The sequence below is a fragment of the Asparagus officinalis genome, chromosome 10 (assembly GCF_001876935.1).
Source record: "Asparagus officinalis chromosome 10, Aspof.V1, whole genome shotgun sequence".
Lineage (NCBI taxonomy): Eukaryota > Viridiplantae > Streptophyta > Magnoliopsida > Asparagales > Asparagaceae > Asparagus > Asparagus officinalis.
In genome coordinates this window covers 36,870,991-36,895,959 of record NC_033803.1, presented here as the reverse complement: position 1 = coordinate 36,895,959, position 24,969 = coordinate 36,870,991, and the positions used below count along the sequence as shown (strand labels likewise).

The 24,969-nt window shown below is 35.3% G+C and overlaps 1 protein-coding gene across 1 annotated transcript in view; it reads left to right on the top strand.

Annotated features, from left to right (window-relative positions):
- LOC109826372 (transcription initiation factor TFIID subunit 2) overlaps window positions 256-24,969 on the top strand; it is a 53,553-nt gene continuing 28,839 nt past the window's right edge. The window contains exons 1-14 of the mRNA XM_020393401.1: window positions 256-477; window positions 7,783-8,146; window positions 9,330-9,475; window positions 9,591-9,657; window positions 10,775-10,974; window positions 11,096-11,249; window positions 17,193-17,277; window positions 17,348-17,439; window positions 18,435-18,557; window positions 18,632-18,685; window positions 20,880-20,945; window positions 22,417-22,514; window positions 22,630-22,965; window positions 23,052-23,139. Of these exons, the coding sequence (XP_020248990.1) occupies window positions 362-477; window positions 7,783-8,146; window positions 9,330-9,475; window positions 9,591-9,657; window positions 10,775-10,974; window positions 11,096-11,249; window positions 17,193-17,277; window positions 17,348-17,439; window positions 18,435-18,557; window positions 18,632-18,685; window positions 20,880-20,945; window positions 22,417-22,514; window positions 22,630-22,965; window positions 23,052-23,139 (1,989 nt within the window). The 5' untranslated portion in view covers window positions 256-361. The remainder of the gene's footprint in view (window positions 478-7,782; window positions 8,147-9,329; window positions 9,476-9,590; window positions 9,658-10,774; window positions 10,975-11,095; window positions 11,250-17,192; window positions 17,278-17,347; window positions 17,440-18,434; window positions 18,558-18,631; window positions 18,686-20,879; window positions 20,946-22,416; window positions 22,515-22,629; window positions 22,966-23,051; window positions 23,140-24,969) is intronic.

Sequence of the window (24,969 nt, the reverse complement as noted above, 5' to 3'; positions counted from 1 at the left end):
CTAATTACGAGTCTTGAAGAGTTTGGGGAATAGTTCAAAAAATGGAACGGGGGACTAAAATTGGGGAAAAAAAACCTTTATATTACCAGATCTAGGTGTTGGGCTTAGGCTTCCAGCCTACAAGAGCCCAACCCGCATAAGAGCCCACATTCAGGTGGAACCCGAATCCGACCCGTTTTGACACCCCAACAAGCTAGGGCATCTATAAATAAGAGCGGGCCTCCTCTCGCGTACTGAGAGAAAATTAGAGTAAAAAAATAAAAATAAAAATAAAAATAAAAAGACAGAGAGAGGGAAAATACTAAATCTCGCACTCTCTTCTTCGCTCTCGGTAGATAGCTCTCCCTCCATTGTAAAATTAATGGCGAAACCTCGGAAATCGAAGAACGAGGAGCAGAAGAACGAGAGCTCGGGATGCGTCGCCCTCCACCAAAAGCTTTGCCTCTCCATCGACATGGACAGAAAAAGGATCTTCGGGTAAAAATTACTGTTTTATTTGGTAATTACTAGCTCTGTTGCGCGAATCTTGATTATTGGAGCAGTTTTTGGTCCTCTACTGTTGAGATTTCTTGAGATTTTTTCATTTAGCCCTTCAATGCTCGAATTGAACTGAAATTCGAGCTGTTGAAAGATTCGCTCCATACTCTTTTTTTCTTTGGGGTTTTAGGGTTTTGTTAGGGTCCATTTACTCGCCATAGACTATATGGGGAGTTGAATCGTGGGTTCTTAAGGGACTGGAGTTCACTTCCTCTAACATATGCACCTAGGCTTTAGTGGTGAGGTCTTCTAGGTCTCTTGCAATTTGTAACAGAGTCAACCACAATTTCCCATTTGCAAGCTGAGCGGTGGACGGACGGTGACATTATATATCACACACTACGTGTTTCATTGGTTGATAAGAATAAACGCCAAACTAATGAAAATGCATAATTAAAAATTAGATATGTTGATAAATTTTTTTTGATGGATCCATTGCACGACACTGTGATATGCTTGTGAATTGAGACAAAAATCATTATGATTTGCTTGTTCCGGAAAATATTCTATCTCCGTGACGTCGTAGGGAATTGAGAATTCTAATTTGTTTCAATTCATGGAATTAAAATGTTATGGATAGAAATCGTATTGTGCAAAGCTGAAGGGGATACATGCTTACATTGGGCTTGCAACATTCGACCAGTATTCATTCAGCCACTGCATTGCAACCCAACATGGGTGCCGAAACTGTGAAAGCATTTAGTTCCACATTGACTAAGTGGGGAGTTAATTGTGGGTTTATAAGGGATTTTGGTCCATTTAATCCCACATGGTGGTTTGTTTAAGATCTGTTTAGTTCCTAGATAGGATGCACTTTAAATTTGGGCAATTTTTCAAAGTTTTATAACAAATCAACTAACTCAAAATTAACAATAGATTTCACCTCCAAAAGCAATCCATGGGCTTGAGATTGATGGGAGGGCTTTCGATAGATTTGGAGAAGCAAAGGGCTTTGAGTTTTGAAGAGAGTAGAAGATTGTTGAGGATGAGAGGAAGTGAGGAGACAGGAGTAAATATTTCTGCTCTTCTCCATAATTAAAGTTGCTGGCTTTTTCTTGCTCTAAGAAATCTGACATTTGCTCATGTTTATTTTGTTTTGTATCTTTTCACGAATATTTTTTGACGATATGTTCTCTAATCTTTCCCAAAATCCTAGACAAAGGTTTCCCTCGTATCCTAAGAAAAAAAAAATCCTAGACCAAGTCAAACGCTTGACCAAATCAAAGCCTTTTTTGTGTCACTGCTTTTCAAAATTTTTTTGACTGGTTTAAAAAGCTTTTGTCTAGGCCCATGCAACGATACCTAGGTTGCCTAAGCTTCGCCCGCCTAGGTCTTGATTCTTGAGGCGTCTATGGGAGCGGAGACTGCTTGCGCGGACTGAGCCGTTAGGTCTTAGTCATGATTTTCTTTGTTGCTGCCTGCACGTCCTCTAACCTCCTATGAACTCCCCCCCAACGACTACGAACAGCTCCAACTCTGATCTTTAGCATAACTTCCTCCGCCACCGCTTAAAAAAAGAAATCCTCCTAGGCCTAGTGCTTAGGTACTAGGTGCCAGTTTGACACCTAGCACTGTCTAGACCAATAAAATTGATTGTACTTAAAAAATAAACAATAGGAAAACGCCTAGGCACTGCCTAGGTGCCGGGTTTGACACTTAGGCCGCCTAGCGCTTTCTATAATGTTGTTAAAAAAAGACGGGTTTGTTTCAAGATATGAATTTGGGTCAAGGTTTGATTTGGTTTGTGATTTTTTTCTTAGGATACGAGGGAAACCTTTGTCTAGGATTTTAGGGAAGATTATCGATAAAATGATATTCACGAAAATGTATGAAACAAAATAAACATGAATAGAGGTCGAAGATTTCTTTGAGCAAGACTTAAATTGCGGAGAAGAGCAACAAATCTTTACTCTCTCCTCGCTTCCTCTTGTCGTCAACGATCTTCTACTCTTTTCAAAACTCAAAGTCTGTTACATGTGTAGATCTATTCAAAGCCCCACCGTTGATCTCAAGCCTATGAATCCATTTTAGAGGTGAAGTTTATCGTCAATTTTGAGATATTTGATCTGTTATAAAACTATGAAAAATTACCCAAATTTAAGTGCATGCTACCTGTTTGTCGAAATGACATAACCATTACAAAATACTTTTTAGGTGTGATTCTGCTAGGTCCTTTGCAAAATACATAGCTTTTGTTCATTAGCGTTCTTGGTGATGTATGCGATTATAAACCTAGCACTGAAGCATGTAGTAGTTTTGGGAGTCCTGCTAGGGAAAAGAATGAACAAATTAAATATCAAGATGTTTGTATTTGTATTGGTCTAAATTTTTTGAATCTGAATCCAAATATAAATGCAAATGTCCTAAAAAAATTCAATAACTATTAGAATTTATTTAGTTGAACTATATTTTATGAATATGGAATTATTTGATTAAATATACTTCTCATGTGATAAATAATTTTATTTTTTAATTGTTGAATTCATATTTGAAGCTCCTTTATACTAACGATGTATAAATCTGTAATTTGAATATTTTGAAAATGAATTTGATTTGAGAGTGTTGTAAAAAATATATAATCTAGACCAGTGTTGAAAGTAACGATAGCGCGTAATGTAATGCTCTACCTCCTGTTAAGGGTTAAAGAAATAAAGGTAAAAGAATGTAACACATAATGTGGGTTATTTTTTATAAATTACTTAACATATTTATAATACAAACTATTCATGATGACTTTAGTAGTTAGAATCATCAAATTTGTCAAACATAACATCACTAATCCTAAATTTGTAGCTTCTTCATAATGACATTCGTTTTGTCAGTCTTCATAATTTCAAAATCACATAATGTGTCACTAAAATAAGACATGAAGGCTTAAGAAAGGATATACTCTCAAGGCTCTATCACTTATATTGAAATAATGTAAGTTTTATTAAAAAATAGGCATGCTGTATTGAAATAATGTAAGTTATATTAAAATAATGCATATTATATTAAAATAGCGTAGAGTTATGATGTGTTTGAGTTATTTCATAAGGTTACATAACATTTAAGGTCTGTTAGGTTACATAATGCAACATAATGAATTATGTAATGGTTTTTTTATTTAAAATGATTTAGGTTAAAGACATAAGAGGATCAAAATATAATATATTGTGTGTAATAATGTAGAATATAAGAGATTAACATGCAAATACATACTCTATAAGTAAATATTGGTATATGCTTATCAACAATCATGAACTTTAAAAGAAAAAAAATCACCATAGATAATGTGGACTGGCACATATGGATCTATTTTCTTCTCTTCTAAATCTCATGTTTCATTGGAGGCTTTGCTTCTGTCGTCTCCCCCTATAGGATAAAAATGTCAAACCTCCCACCTTATCATCTTTTTTTGTCAATTGGACCTGTCATGCAAGGCATCCATTAACGGGTTGTTTGGTTCACTCAAATTTGTAGAAACCGCGTGAATTCCCTTCTAACAACGTCAAAATCGGAAAAAATGTTTCGCTTTTTAAAATCTAGTTTGGTTCATTTGGGTTTTATAGAAAGTAGTTTCTACAAACATGGTGAAAAGGGTTTTTTTTAAGAAACCTACATTATGCTATTATGAACGAAATGGACATTAAATCTGACAAAGTATATTAAATTATTAGCACACTAGCTTTTCTCCCCCATTTTGTTTCTATAAAGTTGGTTTCATTTTCTATAATTTTGTTTCCAGCCAAACTAGATAAAAGAAACCAAAGACTATTTTCAGTCCTTTTCAAACTGAAACAAAAAAAAAGGCTTTCCATAAAAACATGGAAACCATTTGGGTGGTATTTTAACATCCTCTTCCTATTCCTATTTTTTTCGAAAATGAACCAAATAGGCTCTAAGAGAAGTTATTACTGTATCTTTTTCTAAATGAATATACCATTCAAATTGGAACTCTTCAGTTCATGATGATATGTTTGCGAGATAGTCACAATAAGTTTTGACCCTTCCTCTAAAAAATAGTACATGGTAATTGATGAGACCGTTATTCCTTCTCAAACTAAGAGGTTGTAAAATGCTCAGGCTTTGCTTCTTTCGTGCCGATGCTACATATAACTTTGATTTCTTCATATACAGAAGATATACTATATAATGTTCTCAAGCATCAGCTAAACCGTAGTTAGATATAGTCGAAGATTCAGATATACATGATTACTACAAAACTTTACTTCTTGAATGAAAAAGCAATATTTTTCGAAAATGAATTTTGGTAATGAGTATTAATGCATTCTTTTTTGCTCTCCGACCAAAATAAATCCATTTGACAAAAGAGAATTTGCCTTTGATATAGATGGATTTAAATGCAAGTTTAACCCTTGAAAATTTCATTGTTTCTCTTGTGATCCGTAACTAACTTTTGCAACTTCATTTGTTATGTGAAGGAATTTAATTGCTATATTGGCATTGTAGCTAAACAATCAATTCCCTATCCCAAGTCTATCAGGTGAAATTTTATGATTTATAATGACGAGTGTCTTGTTTTGACTTGTATATGGGGGTGCCAGACATGCCAATTATCTAAATCAAGAGATTTGCAACCATATTAGTATACCTCTTGCATTATACATGTAGGCTCAAAAATAAAGAAATTTCACTGCTTTTAAAAGAATGTGGATCCAAAATTTCTTATTCAAGTAAAATGTTGAGTCATGTCAAATAGAAGATCTACTATGTTAAGATTGATTTCCGTCAGTTTGACTTGTATGCAACCATTTTGGTATACCAATGTTATCGATAGCGGATAGCGTCGCGTAGCGGTGAAGCATCGCTAAGACTATTTCAGGCTATTGCGACAAAATAGCGGTAAAAAGCGTAAAGTCAAATAGCGGTCTAATTTAGATATGTATAAATATTAAAAAAAATTAAAGAAAAATCTAAAAAATCTAAAAGTACATATTGGATGATTTAAAGAGATCCTAAATATGAAATATACATGTAACCATCACGTAATACCGAAGATGACTAGAGAAGTCAAAAAGTCATCTTCTTCAAGAAGAAGAGCTTAGCGGTGACAGGACTGTCCTAAAAGGAGCTCACGGTGAAGGAGGTGAGAGGAAGTATCAAGGTAGGTGTCAGAGGCTATGAGAGGTGGCGGGAGTATGCTGAAAATCACAGGAGACGGTGGAATGCAATGGTCAAGGTGAGAGGTGGCGGGAGTATGCTGAAAATCACAGGAGACGGTGGAATGCAATGGTCAAGGGTTGAGTTTAACTTTAAAAAAATAAACCTCAAACCGCTTTTAAATAGCAGTCAAAAAGCAAATTTCGAATGTAATCACTCACTATTTACTGTTATGACACATTATTGGCCGTTTTTGCGAACAGACATATTCCGCAATATGTCACCACTATTGCACGGTAGCGTAGCGGACGATAACGTCGCGGGAAGGGACCGCTAACGCTATTAACGCCGCTATTGCGGGGCTATTTACCGTTATTTGTAACAGTGTGGTATACCTCTTCCATTATACATGTGGACTCATAAATATAGAAATTTGTCTGCTTTAAAAAGAATTTGGATCCAAATTTGTCTTATTTAAACAAAATACTAAATTATGTCAGGTGGAAGATATGCTCTATGTAAAAGTTTATTTCCATCACATAAAGTGTAAAAAGAAAAAAAATCAGTTTGAATCTTTTCCAATGCATTAGCACATAATGAGTAGCCAAAGTAGCATGTTGGTTAGTTTATGATTTCGAGCATAGGAATTCTTATTCAACCATTCGGTGATAATCTAAGTACCTAAAAACCTGACTGCTTCATTTTTACAGGCCTTTAAGTATTTTACATTGTTAAACTAAACAACTCACTAGTTAGACTTTGTAGTTTGTCCCCAGTTGATGCATAGGTAGACAAATTAGAATACTTGAATTTTCATTTCTACGTACTTTAAACAATAACTTGAACACAAGGGATATTCTACTGGGTACTCTTATCATCAAGTTTAAATGAGAAGTATTTGCCCCTGAATCCATTCTGAAAGGCGAAATCTATCTATTCTGAAAACTTGATTGTAGTTAAATGACCTATAAAACAATATGCCTTTGTTGAAAAGCGAACTACATTCTTCATCTTATATATACGATTATATGTTAGCTTAATAAATGCTTAGAGACATTATATGTTTCGTATATGGATGGACATGCCTTTTGTCTCGAGGTGTGTCGAATATGCCAAATTTGGGTTTGAGGGAGTATTGTACATACCACAAGAAAAATTACTAGCTGTAAGAGAATGAAAAACATTTTTTCAATGTATACATGTGTGTGTGCGTGCGTGTGTGTGTGAATATACCTTTTTTGGTATGTGAGTGAGAGCCCGACACCGTTGGTCTATTGTGAGAGAAAATTAGAAAATTGAGTCCTTTTGTTGCCTGACTTGTTTTTTGCAGTGGTTAATCTTTTTATTAGGTAGTTGGCTAAGCTGATCGCAGCTTGATGTCCACATTTCTGAGTCATTGATTATAGACTTGCAGTTGCTTCACATATATAGTTCATATTGATTTTGTTCTAAATGTCCAACCCATGAGACTATCATTAATATAAATAATTTAAATATTTAAGGTGTTATTGGTTGTATTGTTACTATGAGTCTATGACTCGGATTTCATAATTTAAATATATAAATAATTTAAATATTTAATATTATAAATAATTTAACTATTTAATATTATATTACATACAGTTAGTTTTTATTTAATGTTAGATATGAAATATATTGAATACATAAATATGAAAAGAATATATATAATTTTTAATATATTAAATAATTAAAATATTTAATATTAAATCATTCAAATATTTGATGTCAGATGTTTGATATAAAATTCTCTGAATATTTAATACTTACATATTTAAATACACAAAGTGGCACCACAACTCTATAATTCAAATAGTCAGTGAATCTAAAAGCTTTAGTCTAAGAAGCCACCCTTTAGTCCTGAAATCCAACCAAAAATTCAAATATCCTACTGAGAAGTCTAGGGCTCTAATTAGAAAATCCTAGTTCTAACCAAATCCAAGAATATCCGATACTTCAACAATTGTCCTAGTCGCACCAAACAGTCTGGAACGAATAACAAGCTCTTAGATAACTGACCTGCCAAATAACTGTTTCCCTCTTTCTTCTTTGCAGAACTAGCTACAATATTTGGTTTATACTAACATGGCAAGCTAATATTTTCTCTTTTTTTTTGTCTTAAAGGTATACTGAACTGAAAATCCTGGCTTCAGAGGTTGGATATGTTGCTCTGCACGCTGATGATATGGTCATTAGCAGTGTAACTGTGGACGGGGAACCAGTTGAGTTTGAACACATACCACATTATCAACATGTTGAGGATGAGAGAAGATGGTCGTCTGTCTCATGCTGTCAAACAGCTGCTGATGCTGCTTGTTCGACATACCTCTCATTGCTGAACAGAGAAATGGTCCCCAATTTGCTAATTTCATGTAACAAATCAAAGAAGACAGTAAGCAACCAGAGCCAAGGGGAGAAGGAAAATATTGTACAGAATTCATCTGCAGAGGAGGTTGTTAATGGATATAGTGCTCCTTCAGAGGATAAGGTGGTTTACTAGGTCGCTTTATTATTTAAATATATACACTAAAGTTAAAGGGACTTGAACTGTAGCTAGACACTGTAACGCTACAGTCTGAGTCCCGTAAACTTAGTTATAATAATTAAAGTGTATAGAATAAAGGGCCTTTGCATTTAACCCAAAAAATTCACCCAATTTATTTGAAGCCCATTGCCTTTCAAAGTTACTAGTGGCCAAAGTGCTTCATCACCTTAAGAAAATAATATAATATAAAGGGTATTATTCTCTAAGTCCAAAAAATAACCTTTATACCTATGCACTAAAGACATAAGAGCTGCACTATTAGGGTTTTTTTATGTAAATCCAATGACTTACCCCATTTAATTTTAATCCCATCCACTTCCGGAAAGAATTTTTCTTTGTAAACTCAAAAGTATACCCCCATTTGTTTTTATACCCCCCAACATTCCAAAATGACTCTCAGACCCAAAATACTCTACCGAATTAGTTTTAAACCAACTTTGTATTTTAGCAGTTAGTGTATGATGTAAGTTACTATATTTTATTTTGCTAATATTTTAATTCTAAGTTGTTAGGTATATGTTGCATTTTTAAATAAAATGATTATTTTTTTTGGGTTTTTTCACACTAATGTTTGTAGCATCGTGAATTTCCTGTGAACCCAAATTAGTATAAATATGCTTTGTATTTCAGCATTTTGGTATACAGTGTAATTTATTATTTTTTGTTGTAACTTGCTATATTTTTTGTCTAAGTTGTTAGATATAAAATATATTCTTAAACCAAATGCTTAAACCATTCTTTTGGATTTTTTTTCACACCATCGTTACGGCATCACAAACTATAGATGGATTTTAGCCTATAAACCAAAAGTTTTATAAGCACTTTTTAACCCAATATATTCAGCAAAATTAATTTTAGGTCCAATTTGTATTTCTGTAGTTTGATATACAATGTAAGTTATTATGTTTTATTGTAAAAGTGGTTAGCTATGTGGTGTATTTTAAATCAAATGCTTACACAATTTTTTTTTTTTTTGGCATTTTTCCACACTGATGCTGCCACATCTCACGTGGCAAATTGCTTCTTCTTTATTAACACATTATGTTGTTGTCCTTATTTTCTGTAATTTAGTCTCTGATAAGGTTCCAAAGTCGTGATTTCTCATGCTAGCTTGCACATGCTACAGGATGTGAAACATGTTCGCATAAACTATTGGGTAGAGAGGGCAGAGGCAGGTATCCATTTTGGAAAAAGTGTTATGCATACTAATAACCAGATACGGCGTGCTCGCTGCTGGTTCCCATGCATAGATAGTATTTCGCAATGTTGCACGTAAGTTTGTGCTTGTAGTTACATTATGGTCACCTAATATGTTTTCTGTCGTTTCTTTCCTCTTTAGTTTTAGCTATATTTTCCTAGATTTATTTGGTATAATGTTGTTGTCCAGCTTTGATATGGAATTTACAGTCAACTCTGGTTATGTGGCTGTTAGCAACGGTGACTTACTTTATCAGGTATGGATTCAAGTCAAGCTTTCAGAATGTGTGAATATGCCAGTAAGGCATTTTCGACGTTGTCCTTAACCAAATTTTGATTTACATCTTTCATTAAACCAGGATGCAAGTGCTAGTGAAGATAAATGTTATTGTGATTTTATTTTATAAACTAGCTGCTAGTGAATGTTCCGGGCTTTGAAAAGAAACGCTCATCTCTACCATTCATGTTTTCAGTATTAATATAGTCTCACAATAGAGCAAAAACCCGTCTGTTCTCTCAGCCCTAAATTTTTTACTTTCATTTCTCAAAAGTTTATTTTAGAAAATTGTTCTGATTAACTTTCTAGCTTGTTCTCTGCCTTGAATGCTATCTTCTGTAGAAAATTTAATCTGTCTCATTGTTCTGTACTTAAAAGTTCCAATATTTTGGAGTTACTCTTTGGTTTTAGAATCTTAGACTATGACCAATAAGGTTGTTTTTTAACCCATCAGTCACTTTTAGAATCTACGTTCTTTGGTTTCTATATTTTCCTTGATGAGGAATTTGCCCCAGTTAAGAGGTGCGGCCTACATTGATAGCAAGAGTAAGATCTTCGTGGCACCTTTCATGAGCCAGGAAAAGCTTTGCTCAGCATGATGATAATGTCATTCTTTGCCTTTTTTTTATCTTGCTACTTTTCATTATATAATGAAACATAAGTTGGTAGCAGCCTGTTAACTGATGCAAAGTGTTGATAAACTTAGAGGAATTTTGACTATATACGACTTATTGCATTTGTGGCAACTATAAACACGAGTAATGTTATGCCTGTAGCTGGTTCTGATGACTACAACAACAATAACAACCACCACCACCAAGCCTTTATCCCAAATGTTTGGGGGATCTGATGACTGAAATTGTATAATAAAAATAACCCATGGTTAGTAATTTAGATCAATGTCTCTTGCCTTCGTGTTAGTTGGAAGATGAGTTGACCTTTGATTACTAAAAGGGGAAAAAGTTGACCTCCTGTGATGCTGCTTATGACAATTTGATCTTGAGTGACTACTTACTCCTACTGCTTCAATCTTTGAGTTCTGTCTTATACTGGGATACTATTAGTCATTCTTGTGCTTTCTGTCTACTGTTGTGCAGGTTTTGAGCAAAGATGATCCTCCACGCAAAACATATGTATATAAATTAAATATTCCTGTCAGTGCAGGCTGGATTTCTTTGGCTGTTGGTTCATTTGAGATTCTGCCGGACAGTCATACTGGCACTATATCATACATGTGTTTGCCTCCCAATTTGCGAGAGCTTCAGAACACAGTTAGCTTCTTTCATCAAGCCTTTAGGTATGGTGGCTGTGTATTTTTTGGGGATTAAGGAGTACTATTTACCCACTGTGGTTCCCAACCTTTCATATATAGCTTTTCTGTATTAGTTTTGGCTTATTTTCATCTGTTTGTTTGACAGTCATTACGAAGATTACCTTTCCATGTCCTTTCCCTTTGGTTCATACAAACAAATCTTCATACCACCTGAAATATCCTTATCCTCTACGAGCCTGGGAGCCTCCATGTGTATATTTACATCTCAACTCTTATTTGATGAGAAAGTCATAGATAAGGTTTGCTCTTCCCTTTCTTATTTTATATGTGATTTTTGGTGTTTATTTAATGTGAAGGTTCTGGAACCAATTTAAATGTTTGAACGATCCAAAATTTGCTCAAACCCACCCATGATCATAAATTCATTAGCTAACTTTGAACTAAAAAATAAGAGTATCGTAACATAAAAATAAGATCCATATGACAATTTTACATTCAAATAATTTAGTTCACAAATGGTATATGTACCTTAGAGAAAACTATGCATATTTGCGTATTTCGCGTCCAGTAATTACTCTGCATTACCTGAATTATTCAATCTGATAAAATGTTGATGTCCAGTTCAACTCTTCCCTTTTCTTCCTTCTTCTTCTTGGTTAATCCATTCATTAAATTTCTATTATTTGTTTGTTTTTATCCTAAAGGTTAAAACTTTGTGAACAGAATAGTTATTCAATATTTCCCTATTACTTATTTTGCATAACCCAGACCATAATTATGTATATTATAAGGCTAAGTCTTTCTCATATTGATCATTCTTCTTAGTATTTGTCACATATTTGAAAATTACTCTATCTCCAGTCAGCATCTCATCTTCTGATGTTTTGTGTCTGCTACCGTAGATTATTAGTTCACAATTTCAATATTTAATTTGGGTAACATCAACATGTTTAGTATTGTACTGTGGTGATATCACTGAATGAGAGGCTTCAGTTTGTCTGTCTGTTGCTATAGGCATGATGCAGTACCTGTCTTTTATGATTTAAATTGTGAAAATGTTTGTTCCATTATAAAGCCACACAAGAATATTTGGATACAAGTGAAGAGAATCTTCTTGAAAAATACGCAAAAAATGTTGCGTATTGCCTTCTTTCGGGAAAAAACATCAGTTGTTAGCTATATATTTTAGATCCTTTTCAAAACTGGGATTGTATTCGTTTTCTGAGATATCACTATTCGTTTTCTGAGATATCACTGCATATTATCCTCTTGGTGGGTAACGATTGGGCCGGGTTGACCCACAATTCTACCAGAACCGATTCAATTTGGGGGTTTGACCTGTCTGGACCTCATCTAGGCAAGGTTTTAAATGTCGGCCGACATGTCGGTTTGAGGGCTTGAGCGACACGACATGGGCGTTTTCAACTCATATGTCGGTTTTCGGGGCTAAATCGGAAATATCGGGGCCATATTGGGCATATCGGCCGATTTTTCAGCTTTGAAAAATTGGCCGATATGGCCCTTTTTTTATCTGTTTTTTGTTGTCGGGTTTGGGTTTAGTGATAAAAACCCAAACCCGTTTGACCCGTTCTTATGTTTAAGAGTTTCTTATGAACCCTATAGAAAGAAAAGAGAAAAATTAAGGCTGCAGCAGACTTGGTAACCCATCACTCCTTTCGTGAACGACGACACTCTTCCCCCACCTTCATCTCGGCCCCCTGTCGTCCATCTCCTGTTGCACTCCGAAATCCGAATCGCAACCGAATCCGAGGGCGGTAGGGTATCCCATCGTCGGGATAAATGGAAGATGGTGGTTGGTGACTCATCCGAAAGATCCCGAGCAGACGAAGAAGAAGAAGAGCCTCGGCACTGCCTCCCTGTGACATCTCGTCACCGACACTGTCTCCATGCAACGTCGGAATCCACCTATCGTCGGCGCCGCCTCTAGAATTTATAAAGTATGCTTATATTAAATTTTAGGAATGCTTAGATTACATTTTATACATGATATTATACATATGTGCACCATCTGATATGGCAATCCGATATTTAATCCATGTCCCCCGATATATCCCCGATTTTCGCTATCTGACATGGACTTTAGTCGTCCGATATGAACCCGATATCCGACATTTAAAACCATGCATCTAGGCCTTATATAGGTTCGCAAGTGTAAATCAGACCCGGACCCGAACTCGATATGCAAACTTTACCCAGTCCAGCCGGATCCAGACCTAGTTCGGACCTAGAACCCCTTTAGATTTGCAGCTAACATTATTACTTCGCAAATTCACAATTCATACTGAATACAACGTGTCGTCCCAATATAAAAAAAATGAGCATAATATTAAAATGGGTGGATTTTCTTCTCATTTGACTCTAGTGGCCAACATGACCACTTGCCCAATCAGCCACTAGAGTCAGATATGCAAAAGAATCTGTCAGATTCCTCTTGCTCTTGCCTGCTACTATGTGGCCATATGAGTACCATCCAATGCGCAAAAAAATCGCCCGTAAAAGAGACATGGACGGGAATGCATCTCTCCCCTACTGCCACGTTAGCACATGCTGCTCCAATCTAACGGGCAAATTTTGTTTGTTAGAGAGGATATAACTATTGAGCTGTTTTTTTTTTGAAAAAAATTAATTTTGTAATTTTTTTTTATAAAATAAAACAAGTTTGAGAGCTCCAAGTAACTGTCATTCTTCTTCACTTTCCCACACCAAATATTCTCTTTTCTGATTTTTTTTATTTTGCAGTTTATTTTAATCTCTAGCCCCTAGTATTGTTCTACGATTCTCATCTCTCTACTTTCTAATTTCTACAACGAGCACGAGCGATATCAAGATAACTATTCAACCGAGATAGTTTTTTCTAAATTTCAAGCTCTATCAACGCTCTAATTTTAAAAAATTTTCTCTCGTATCACATTTTAAGGTAAATTTTATTTTTGATTATCATGGATATTGTTTCTTCATCTGCATCATAATAGCATTAGTAGAGCTGTATTACATGCTAATCTAAATGCACACCTAAAGGACACGACATCATCATAAAGAACACGACATCATCATAAGTAGAGCAAACTTCACTCTCTCAAACTTAGAAGTAACAAACTTTTAGTCCTAGGGCTTCTGGTGCAAACAACCTAGCAATAGGAGATCATCTAAGATGTGGAAATTGTTGACATTAGATGAAGCAGGTCAAATAGCTAGAAGTGGGAAATATAAATAAAAATATAAGTTTGGAAAACATTGCGGAAGTGTTACTTTGTATAGGCATCAACATTTGCATGACAAGTAGGAAAAAAGAAAAAAACTCATGCAACTCTTGACAAATCTAAAGACATTTGTCTACATTTAGGTATAAAATAGAAGTAGTTAAACAAGGATTACTTAGATATATTATCACAAATAAACTTCATTTTCCAAGGTTGAGAGGCCTTAGGTTAATTAGATTTATTTAAAAAAGTTTTTGTTCTGATTTGCATGACATATTTAGGAACTTAGTATTGGCAGAGATCTACTTCCAATATAAAAATATGAAGCAAATTACTCCGCATTTATTGTGTTCCATGGTATGCCATGTAAATAAGGATAAAAGCTTCTTTTTAATATATATATATAGTATCTAGTATATTATATATATATAATAGTTATAATATATATAGAGAGAGGAGAGAGATTAAATTGGGTAATCTCTTTTCATAGGAGGGGATTTACTCCTTGACGGCCTATGTTGGGCACAAGCACCACACATCCTCAGTAAAAACTAGGGAGAAGAGAGTGTTTTAGAGTTGTGGAATTTCCTTTTGTGTTTATTTATTGATGTAGCACATAAGACGACAATTGAATCTCCCTCTATGACATGATGCCCTATTAATCAGGTCTAATTATAATTATTAATTTGTAGTACTAATATAATATATCGTTATAGTATATAGTATACTTATATATACTATTAGTAGTATATAGAAGAGAGAAGAGAGAGAATCTTAGTCAACTTAGTGACATCCACCAAACTTCTTCCATTTATGATACCTAGGACCATTGCAAGATATGAAGGAGACTGTTATTATTAGTAGATAGTAGTATATATATAGCGTTATAATAAGATATATACGAGTGTGATATAAAATCTTGGATGGGACAAAGCATCTTGTCCACTTGAAGGTGATATAAGTTCACCTCCTCTCTCTTCTCTCTTCTCGCTCTATACTACTGTAGTATAGTATATATTATTATATTGATGTAGAATTTTAATTCTTGTTTAATTGTATAGGTATGAAGTAGTATGCTAAATGTAGACAAAAGTTTCCTCCTAGATATATGAAGCTTGCTTGAGTTATTCTCTCTCTATTTTTTTGTTATATCTTGATGTTTAGATAGGCATACCATACTCGCGCAATGTTTTTCAAAAAGTTGACTATATATATATATATAATAATATATTCATATATATATTTATATATTATATTAATATAGTTAGTATATTATATTTATTTATTTATTTATATTTATATTACTTTCCCTCATTTTGATCCGCTTTGTCTAATATAAACAATGCTCATACCTTAGATAATCTCTTACGCTTGGTGATTTGTTAGCAGGAGCTATAGATTTAGCCACTTGGTTACTTTTTGTTGGTGGTGAAAGTGGATTCTACTTGTGATGGTGTTGTGTTCTTCAGATATGTATTTAGATTAGCGTTATACAGTTCTAGCAATGTGACTACGAGATACGGATGAAAAACCATCATTCATTATAATTAAACATAAAATTTGCGTTACATAAAATACTTCAAAAATTGGAGAGTTGAGAGAGTTTGGAATTGTAGAAGAAACTTTGTCTTCGTTGAATAGTTGAATCTTGATCTTGCATTTGCTTGTTGTGGAAATTAGAAACTAGAGAGACCTTAGAATTGTTGAAGAAAACTAAAGACTAGATTAGAATTGTTTATGAGCTTGTAGTACAGGAGAACATTTGGTGTGGGGGATGAAATGAAGAAGAGTCGGGGTACTTATAGCTTTTCGGCAGACTTCTTTTGCAAAAAAAAGCAAAATTAACTTTTTGAGGAAAAAACCCCCAAACGATTCTTCCAACTGGCGAATTTTCAGCGGTTGGAGTGGAGCAACATGTTGCCACATGGCAACAGGCTAGAGTTCTACCGTCTCTCTAGTGGTGTTTTTTCACCTGTTGGATTGTGCTGCTTAAATGGCCACATGTTGGCAGACAGGAACAAACAAGCGGATTATTCCGCTCGTTTGACTCTAGCAGCCAACAGAGCATGTGGCTGTCAGCAACTAGAGTCAAACAAGCAGAAAGATCTGCCTGTATTAGTATTTTGTTTAGTGTTTTCATTTTAGGAAGGTGTGTTAGGATTGAGTTTGGATAATGGGTTTCCTAAATAATATTGTTGGCTGCAAATCTAGATGGGTTCCATGTCAGATTCAGGCCTGAGTTCTGTCCAAACTGGGCCGGGTTTGGTCCGAGTTTCACTTGTGAATCCAAATGAGGGCTGGGCTAGGATAGACCCGACCCTGGTTCCTAACAGGTTGATTCAAACCTGGCCTAATCTGGGTAGGTTGCAGGTCAACCCGGCCCAGTTGCGACACTTAATCTGTGTATTTTCAAATTTGAATACAAACTCAGGTCTGTCAGTTTCGTGATCATGAAAATTCTTAAAATTGCTAAAAATGGAAAATACTGTAGTACAATTATATACAGAAATGGATATCTGCCCCATTTTGAAAAAGAATAATCTGATAAAATGTTGTTTTTTACGACAAATTACTAAATTATACATATAACATATCATCAATTAATCCTAAAAGGTTTCATCATTCCATCTTGGATACCTAAGGAATGTTAGGACACCAACTTTTCTGGGGTCGTAAGCTTTGAGTTAAATGGGGACTATCCTTGATTTGGTTAAGGATACTCCTTATTCCCTGTTACACTGGAGTCTGGGGCATTAGAGGTATCCTCCCCAAATTAGAAGCATTTATCCCTTATCGAACATGAAATTTAATCTTGCTATGCCAATGGGTGGCAATATTCACTATTTATTTTTGTAGTGGATTCGGTAAAGTTGATCCTAGCATGGTGTAGGATATTTTGTCTTTATGTGCCAATGTTATAAATAATTACCAATGATCCTGCTCTTCCTTGCACATTGTTTTGTGCCCATTTGCTCGTGTTATGGTGTGACATTTACCTTTTAACTTTGATCTATGTGTCAGACAATTGAAACACGAGTCAAGCTTGCTTATGCCCTTGCAAGGCAATGGTTTGGAGTGTACATAACTGTGGAGGAGAGAACAGATGGTATGTTCTACATATCACTCTTTCAGTACATGATCTAGCATTCAAGTTAACATTCTTGTATTCCTCACAGAGTGGTTGCTAGATGGGCTAGCTGGATTTCTTACTGACTCTTTTATTAAGAAATTTTTTGGAAATAATGAAGCTCGTTTTCGACGGTACAAGGTTAAGATCCTCTTTGATTCTTAAATACTAACAGTATGTTGCTTTGCTTTAAAGTAGCATTCACAATGTCCTAATTTTTGTATTGCAGGATACTTGACTAGAAAAAAGAAAAAAAAAGAAAATAAAATCACTATGTTGATGGTACTTAAGCAGCTAAATGTTAGGCCGGAGGTCCACTATCTATATCTCCATAGCGTTTTTTTAAACAATTACTAAGATATTAGCTGTGTGCATGAATGCACGCTGGAGGCTTCTGTACCTGTCCAAAACGTGTTGCACTAATATGTGCAAGATGCTTGCAAGCAGTTTTCATGGTTTATAAGATTGGGGGTTTAGAAAATATGAAATTGCATTCGTGCAATCTTTAGTAATGAATATTGAAGATACCATGACTTATGCTTTTATCTGTATATGTTATATGTAATCTTGTATTCAATTGCGTCCATGTCATATCTAGTTAGTTAAGATTTTGTATGTCATCATATTTCTGTCTTCCCATTTACTGTGTCTGTGACCTACAACTTGAGTTTATGTATGCACACACACACACACACACACACACATATATATATATATATATAGTCTCTGTGTGTGTTCATGCGTGTATGTGTGTGTTCAAGCTTTTCCAAAAGTAGTTCTAAGGGAAAGCCTTGAGTTGACTGTTGGCTCTTTGGAGAGTGTCATTAATTGATGAATACCAGTTCTGTTATGCTTGTGAGTCAAAAACGGTAATTAACATCGGAATGCGGCATAGTGATAGGATCAGAGTGGGAGCTGGTAAGAGTAGGGTAGAAAACATGAAACTGGATTTGAGGCATAGTTAAACAGGTATTGTATTTGTTAATTAACATAAAATTTAGTCCTTGATGAGCTGAATGACAAAGAAAAATTCATGTAGTCCATCCAAACGTATGGTATAAGAGCTAGTTGCTGTTGTTTTTATTATCTTGGTTGATTTTACCTGTGTAATCATGTTGCTGCATATTTGAATGCAGTCTAATTGCACTGTCTGTAAAGTCGACATTAATGGAGCAACTGCTTTGAGCTCTTTTGCTTCTAGTGATCTTTATGGAACTCAGACTATTGGTTTGCATGGAAAGATTCGATCATGGAAAGCTGTAAGACCTCTATACTTACTGTAGCTTAACAAGTAACAGCTGACATCATATTTTGCTGCTTATTCACATAACAGGTAGCTGTTCTTCAAATGTTGGAGAAGCAGATGGGCCCAGATTCTTTCCGTAAGGTGGTTCATGAACTGAAACATTTGGTCTTTACTTGGTCCAGCATCATCTGTCCAATTGAGTTGTGTCTGTAATCTGTATTGTCTCATGTCTTTTTGTGATGGACTTATTGTCTGCCTGTATTATATTCATTTTTCTTCCACTCGCAGTAGCATATTTCAATAAGATGCAAGTTAATTTGTAGTTACCATTAGTTCCAAGTCAAGTGTGTTAACCTTTCAGTCTCATGTGGTGTAATGGTTACGTAATACTTTAATTGTACTAATGGATGTTTATTTAATATTATTTAGTTATATACTTATAAACTATTTCAGGTTTCATCAGTTAGATTTACGTTTTTTCTGCAACACACAATTTTTTCACTTTGAATCACTTAGTGTGTCTTGTTTGAGGATTGAAGTGTTGGAAGGCATCAGGGTTACCTAAACCTGGCAAAAGTGAGTGGTTGTTGCATAGTTTTACAAAGCCGATTAGGCTTACGCCTAGGCCTTGGTTGTTCTTAGGCCACCCGCCTAGGTCTTGGGAGCGCCTAGGGGAGCATGGGCCGTTATGCGGATTGCAAAGCTTAGGTCGTGGTCAGATTTCCTCTGTTGCTGCCGTCACATCCTCCTACATTCATGGCCTCCTCCATCAAATCCAAACACCTTCTCCACCTCCTCCAGCCTTCAGCAAAATCTCCTCCTCCTTTAGTTAAGCAAAAAAAGAAATCCGCCTATGCTGCCTAGTGCCTAGCAGCTAGGCGCTGGGTTGGCACCCTGCGGCGCCTAGTGCTTACTATAACATTGTTGTTGGCATGATGGTTGTCATAAGTGGTAACATCAATTATGGGAGTAACAAGCAATGACTAAGCCTGATGATGGACATGACAGCGGCAACATGGGTGGTTATAGTGTTGCATTGTTGGTAGCTGTAGTGTTGGTGGTGGTGAGGGGTTGCTGTAATGGCCGTGTTGGCGATAGCAACAACAATGAAAGAGGGTTTCACTGGATTACTGTGGCAACAACAATGACAATGTTGTTGCTGATGGTAGTGTGTGTTGAATGCAAAATTCCCATAGCATTGGCTAGTGCTCTTACCAAATGACAACATAAATCGAGCCTCTCAAAGTCTGAAATATTAAGTGACTAGGACTCAAACTTGGATCAAGACCTATTAGTGTAAGCTTTTAAGCAAATTTGGCTCCTGCCTTGATTAATTTGACACTACAGTGTCCACTTTGCTTGCAATACTGTTTTGTCACTAGGAGAATCGAGCCAGTAAAGCTTTTTGTGACATGATGTGACTAATTCTATGTAAAACCTGGATTGGAATTTTTATATAGAGACTTTCTGCCTGGCCTCTGGTCCAAACCCTCAATTCACTCATTTTTAGGTTAGTGGTCGTTGATAACAGTTAGCAGAAAGGGAGAAGGGTATTTGTTTTTGCACAGAAAATGGTGGCTACTGTGGACGTTTGTTACGCAGGATGGTATACGTAGATGCTGAATTGAACCAAGGTTGTCTTGTCTACGTGAAGGATAGTGCTAGTCTAATTCCCATGGTCCCCGTGTATGGTAGATAGTGCCAGCTGTAAGTCCAGTGAGTACTCTCACATGAAGGATTGTTATATTACTGACAACAGAGATTAAAAAGAAACTAAGTGGCCTAGCTACAAATTGAAACTCTCACATCCTTTGGGCAATGTTCCTGGATCGTATTAAGTATTTTTTGCAACACTGGTTGGTGGTTCTCTGACTTGAATTATATTCGAATTGCAGACTAAACTTGTTGGTGAAATATTTCTCCTGTAAACACATTAAAACATCTTCTAGTAGCAAAAAATGCAGATCATGGTAATGACAGAAATCCATTTGTTATGTCTTGTCTGGGTTATCTTTATGACTGAGTTATATTATGATACTGTCTTAATGCTATCCCGTCTCTGGTACTACATTAGTCCTTTTGTTAATAATTCATGGAGGAGAAAGTATACTCATATTTCTGTTGTTTTGAATAAATAGTAGTCCTACCCATTTCCTTCAAAATTCTGTTTTTTTTATTTGAGTGATCTACTACCACTGGTTTTTTATATTTCTGTTTAGTTGAAGGTCTGTATTTTCTCATTATTGCTTAAGAGAGGCTCCAAACTTATTTTACCAGTATATTGTCTTTGTTTTATTCTCTTATAACATTTCTTTTTTCTAAATTGGAGTTTCAGATTCTGCAGAGTATAGTGTACAGGGGTTTAGATGCGGCTCGGTCCAGAACTCTTAGTACAAAAGAAGTAAGTACAATCAGCTACATTGTACACGGTCCATATTACATACATCTGTATGATGTTCAGCTTGTAATATTTATTAGCAGAGCAGTGGACAAAATCGGTCATTGGTTGATGCTATATTACATTCCTTCTTTGTTTTAATAGTTTCTTTCTTTCTTGGTTCTCTTTTTTCCTTTTCTACGTGGAGACCTTTTAAGTTTCATTGTTTTGATTTATCATGATTCAGATATTGGCTAGTATTTACTTAGACCAGTTCTATTTATTTAGATATTATTTCTGTTTTTAATGTTAAGTGGTACTTAGCTGTCAACCAGTTTATCCTAGCAATAATGTAATACTATTTTGAATCTTAATGAAATCTTCAACTTTCCGAATAGCGTGAAATTGACATGAGAGGCATTAAAAATGCCACATTTCTTGGTTATTTGTTTCCCTTTTAGAAATTTTTACAGCATTTGCATAATTTGAATCATAATGATCTTCACAGATACCTTTGTACTGTACAAGAGTAAATTAAAAGCTGATAGCTAAAGATATAACTGTTACTTTTTGTTCTTTGCGCATGGTTCTCCGGTAGTGCAACTGATGCTTGGATATTTGGTTACACTGGGCCTTGATAATGAATTTAATTCCCCTTCACAATTCTTGATATCTCCTACAGGAGTACTTAAGTTTGGAACTTTTGGGAATTTGGAGGAATTGATCCCTAGTTAAATGATGAATCCTCACTCGTTGTCTTCCTTGTGATCTTTGCCTATTACCAGTCTGTTTGAGTGTGGTGGACATTTTGTAACTCACCGACTGCCCTTCTAGAAGTCTCGCCATAGTTCTGTTGGCCCCATGATTTTTCACCAACTTGTAAATTGTTAACATGTGTTTGACCACCATTTTAAAGAAATTGTTTCATTCTTTGTTGAGAAAGCAGCTTCTCAACCCACTTGTGCTCGAATTCCTTGTGTGAAAAGACTCGGTGATGCTTATATTGGTCATTTACAAGTTACTCATCCAGCATGCGATCTGTTTGGTTTTAGTTTAGGTGGACATTATTTTGGCCTTCTTAAAAATGGGTTTCTTTTAAGTGATTATTGATTTAGTAGTTATTTGCAGAAAGTAGTCAGCACTTGTTCGAAGGTTCATCATTCATTGCTCCATTATTCTGTGAATTTAAGTGTAAAAGCTCTATACTGCACTTTGGCACAAGTTTTACTGTATAACGATGAAAATTTTGAATAAACAAAAGAATATCATTGGGAAAATGGACCTCCAATGATAAATTTGTACTGACAAATACTTTTACTGCTAGTGATTCTTTTAATATAACTGTCTTCCGACCCCTGTGCATACCAACTTCACCCGCCTGTCTATTCCTTATGCCTGAAAAAGGAAAATAAAAGGTCATGTTTTAACTTTTTTCGTTTGTGTGAATGAAAATTTTGTAGAGTAATTTATTTCTTACATCACTTTACACATGCAGTTCAGTAACCTTGCATATAAGGTTGGGAATCTGGAACGCCCATTCCTTAAAGAATTCTTTCCTTCTTGGGTTGAATCTTGTGGATGCCCGATTTTGAGGTAGGCTTTCTGAGTCTCACAGTCTCAGCAATGTGTGTGCACTTTTCTGTATGGCTTGTCCAGTTTTATCTGAAGTTTTAAGTCTTATCATTTCTTCTTGATGTTATTGTTCAAGGATGGGGCTTTCATACATCAAGAGGAAAAATATGATTGAATTTGCTGTGATGAGAGGCTGCACTGCAAAACCTGGTGATGCTGCCAACGGAAACATTGATACTGCAGTTCGAGAAGGTGATACTGGTTGGCCTGGAATGATGAGCATCCGAGTTCATGAGCTTGATGGAACGTATGACCATCCAAGTCTGCCCTTGGCTGGGGATGCCTGGCAACTACTTGAGATACAGTGCCATTCCAAGTTAACTTTGAAACGCATCCAGAAGCCTAAAAAGGGCTCCAAACCTGATGGTTCTGATGATAATGCAGATCTTCCAAATTTAGATGCACGCTCAAGGTTTGTACGGTGACTTTATATACATTTTTTGATATATACACCTTATATCTTTAAGAGTCGTGACAACAACTTGCATTCATTTGTAGTATGGACTCCCCATTGTTGTGGATCAGAGTGGATCCGGATATGGAATACCTTGCTGAAATTCATTTTCACCAGCCCATTCAGATGTGGGTAAGCACGAGGCTGAACTGGTTATGCTATTAGTCTTCTTGATTCATTAAGGTGGTTTTCTTAATCAGAGATAAAATAGTAAAAGCTATTATATGACTTTAGTTTGTAAAGTACTAAAGTTAACATGACCTCCAACAAATGATATATGGAAAATGAAGTTTTGAACTAGATTCAGACCTTTACCAATTCATTATTCTTTGCTTCTTTTGCAGCTGGTATGTGTTTTTCTATGTCTGCAGTCAGAAACCTGTTCATTGATAAATAGAAGATTTCTTTATTCTGCCTTCCGTGTGCACCGGGTCCTTTAAAGATAAATTTGTCTAATTTGCTCTTATCACATAACTGCCACTCTAATCAGGCCAGATTGAATCTTAAACTCTTTTCTCTTTGAGTCTCCTGCTTTTTGCAGTATGCATCTGAGCTAGTCATGCTTCATATTTGTTTCCCTTCTTTGTACTTTATCTCTGTTCGAGTACATTCAGGACTCTCACCCCATGTCCTGCATTATGGATGACAATAGGTGTAGATGTTTAGGTCAGACACCTGTTGTTACTGAATCCTCAAATAAACTCTAGAAGTATCTACCTGCTCTAAACCCCATGTATTATGAGCTAGCAAAACCATATCTATATACTTATGTTTTTGTTATTTGATACTTTGATCTACTTTTCTTTTATTTTTTTTATTAGCCAATGACTAAATATTTCAAAGTAACTTGTAATATATGCCACAGCTTAATGCTACATTTATGAAAATACGAGATTACCGTGTGAGATATGGTTCACTGGTAAATAGGGGGATTGGATTATGAGAGATTGCAGGTACAAGAAGAGGCCACAATCTTTGTTCATACCAAAAATAAAAAAAATGAATAAATAAATAAGTAAATAAAGAAGAAGAAATACAGATATAAGATATATGGTTATGACAGATCACACTATGCAAATTTCAAATCCTAGAAGTTAAGGGCACATATATGTCACGAACGCAACTTGTGCGTTTTAATGAAAAACATTAGAATGGTCAAACAACGCAGTGGTGAAGCACTATAGTCTTATATAATTAAATGAAGTTCTACATTGCAGAAATCAGTAGTTACCTAAGTCATTAGCCTCTTACATTTTTAAATTTAAATGGGTGAATCATGTAATTGTATTATTTGTTGAACCGACTTGTACACCTCATCTCCATGAATTATGGTACTAGCTTCTTAACAAGGATAGAAAAAATTCGATGATACTGATACATATTTGTGTCAGTATATATACATGTATGTGTCTGCGATGTGTGTACAGTTTGTCTTCTGTAGCCAGACTTCTTCACTTCTGTAAAAACATCTAAATATTTTTAAATGCACATGCCATATATGTGTATGTGGAGTTTGACTGGGATCCTATCGCTTAGATTTGAGCTTAGCTTAGATCCTATTAGTTGGAAAAGCGTATTATGCTGGTGTTTAGAAGATCTACACCGTTTAACATGATGTAAAACATTGATTGATTAAAAAAAAAGTTAAAAACCCACATATATAGAAGTCTGGGACTAATTCCTGGTTAATCCGTCTAATATGAATGGGTTAGAGTGTCCATGTTCAGAAGCAGGAAAAAAAAGGTCTGATGCTTCCAACTTAGTAGTCTAATATATTGATGCACCCTATAATTTGAAACCCTTGCACACCAAATTTTAGGGGTTTTAGAATGTGCTAAACCATAATTCTAACTAATTTTCCATTTACCCACTTGATGTGCTTGTGAGAATATTTAAAAACACAAGATCATCTATCTATGCATTTTGGATGATCTAAATCGTGATTATGGTTATGAATCTTCC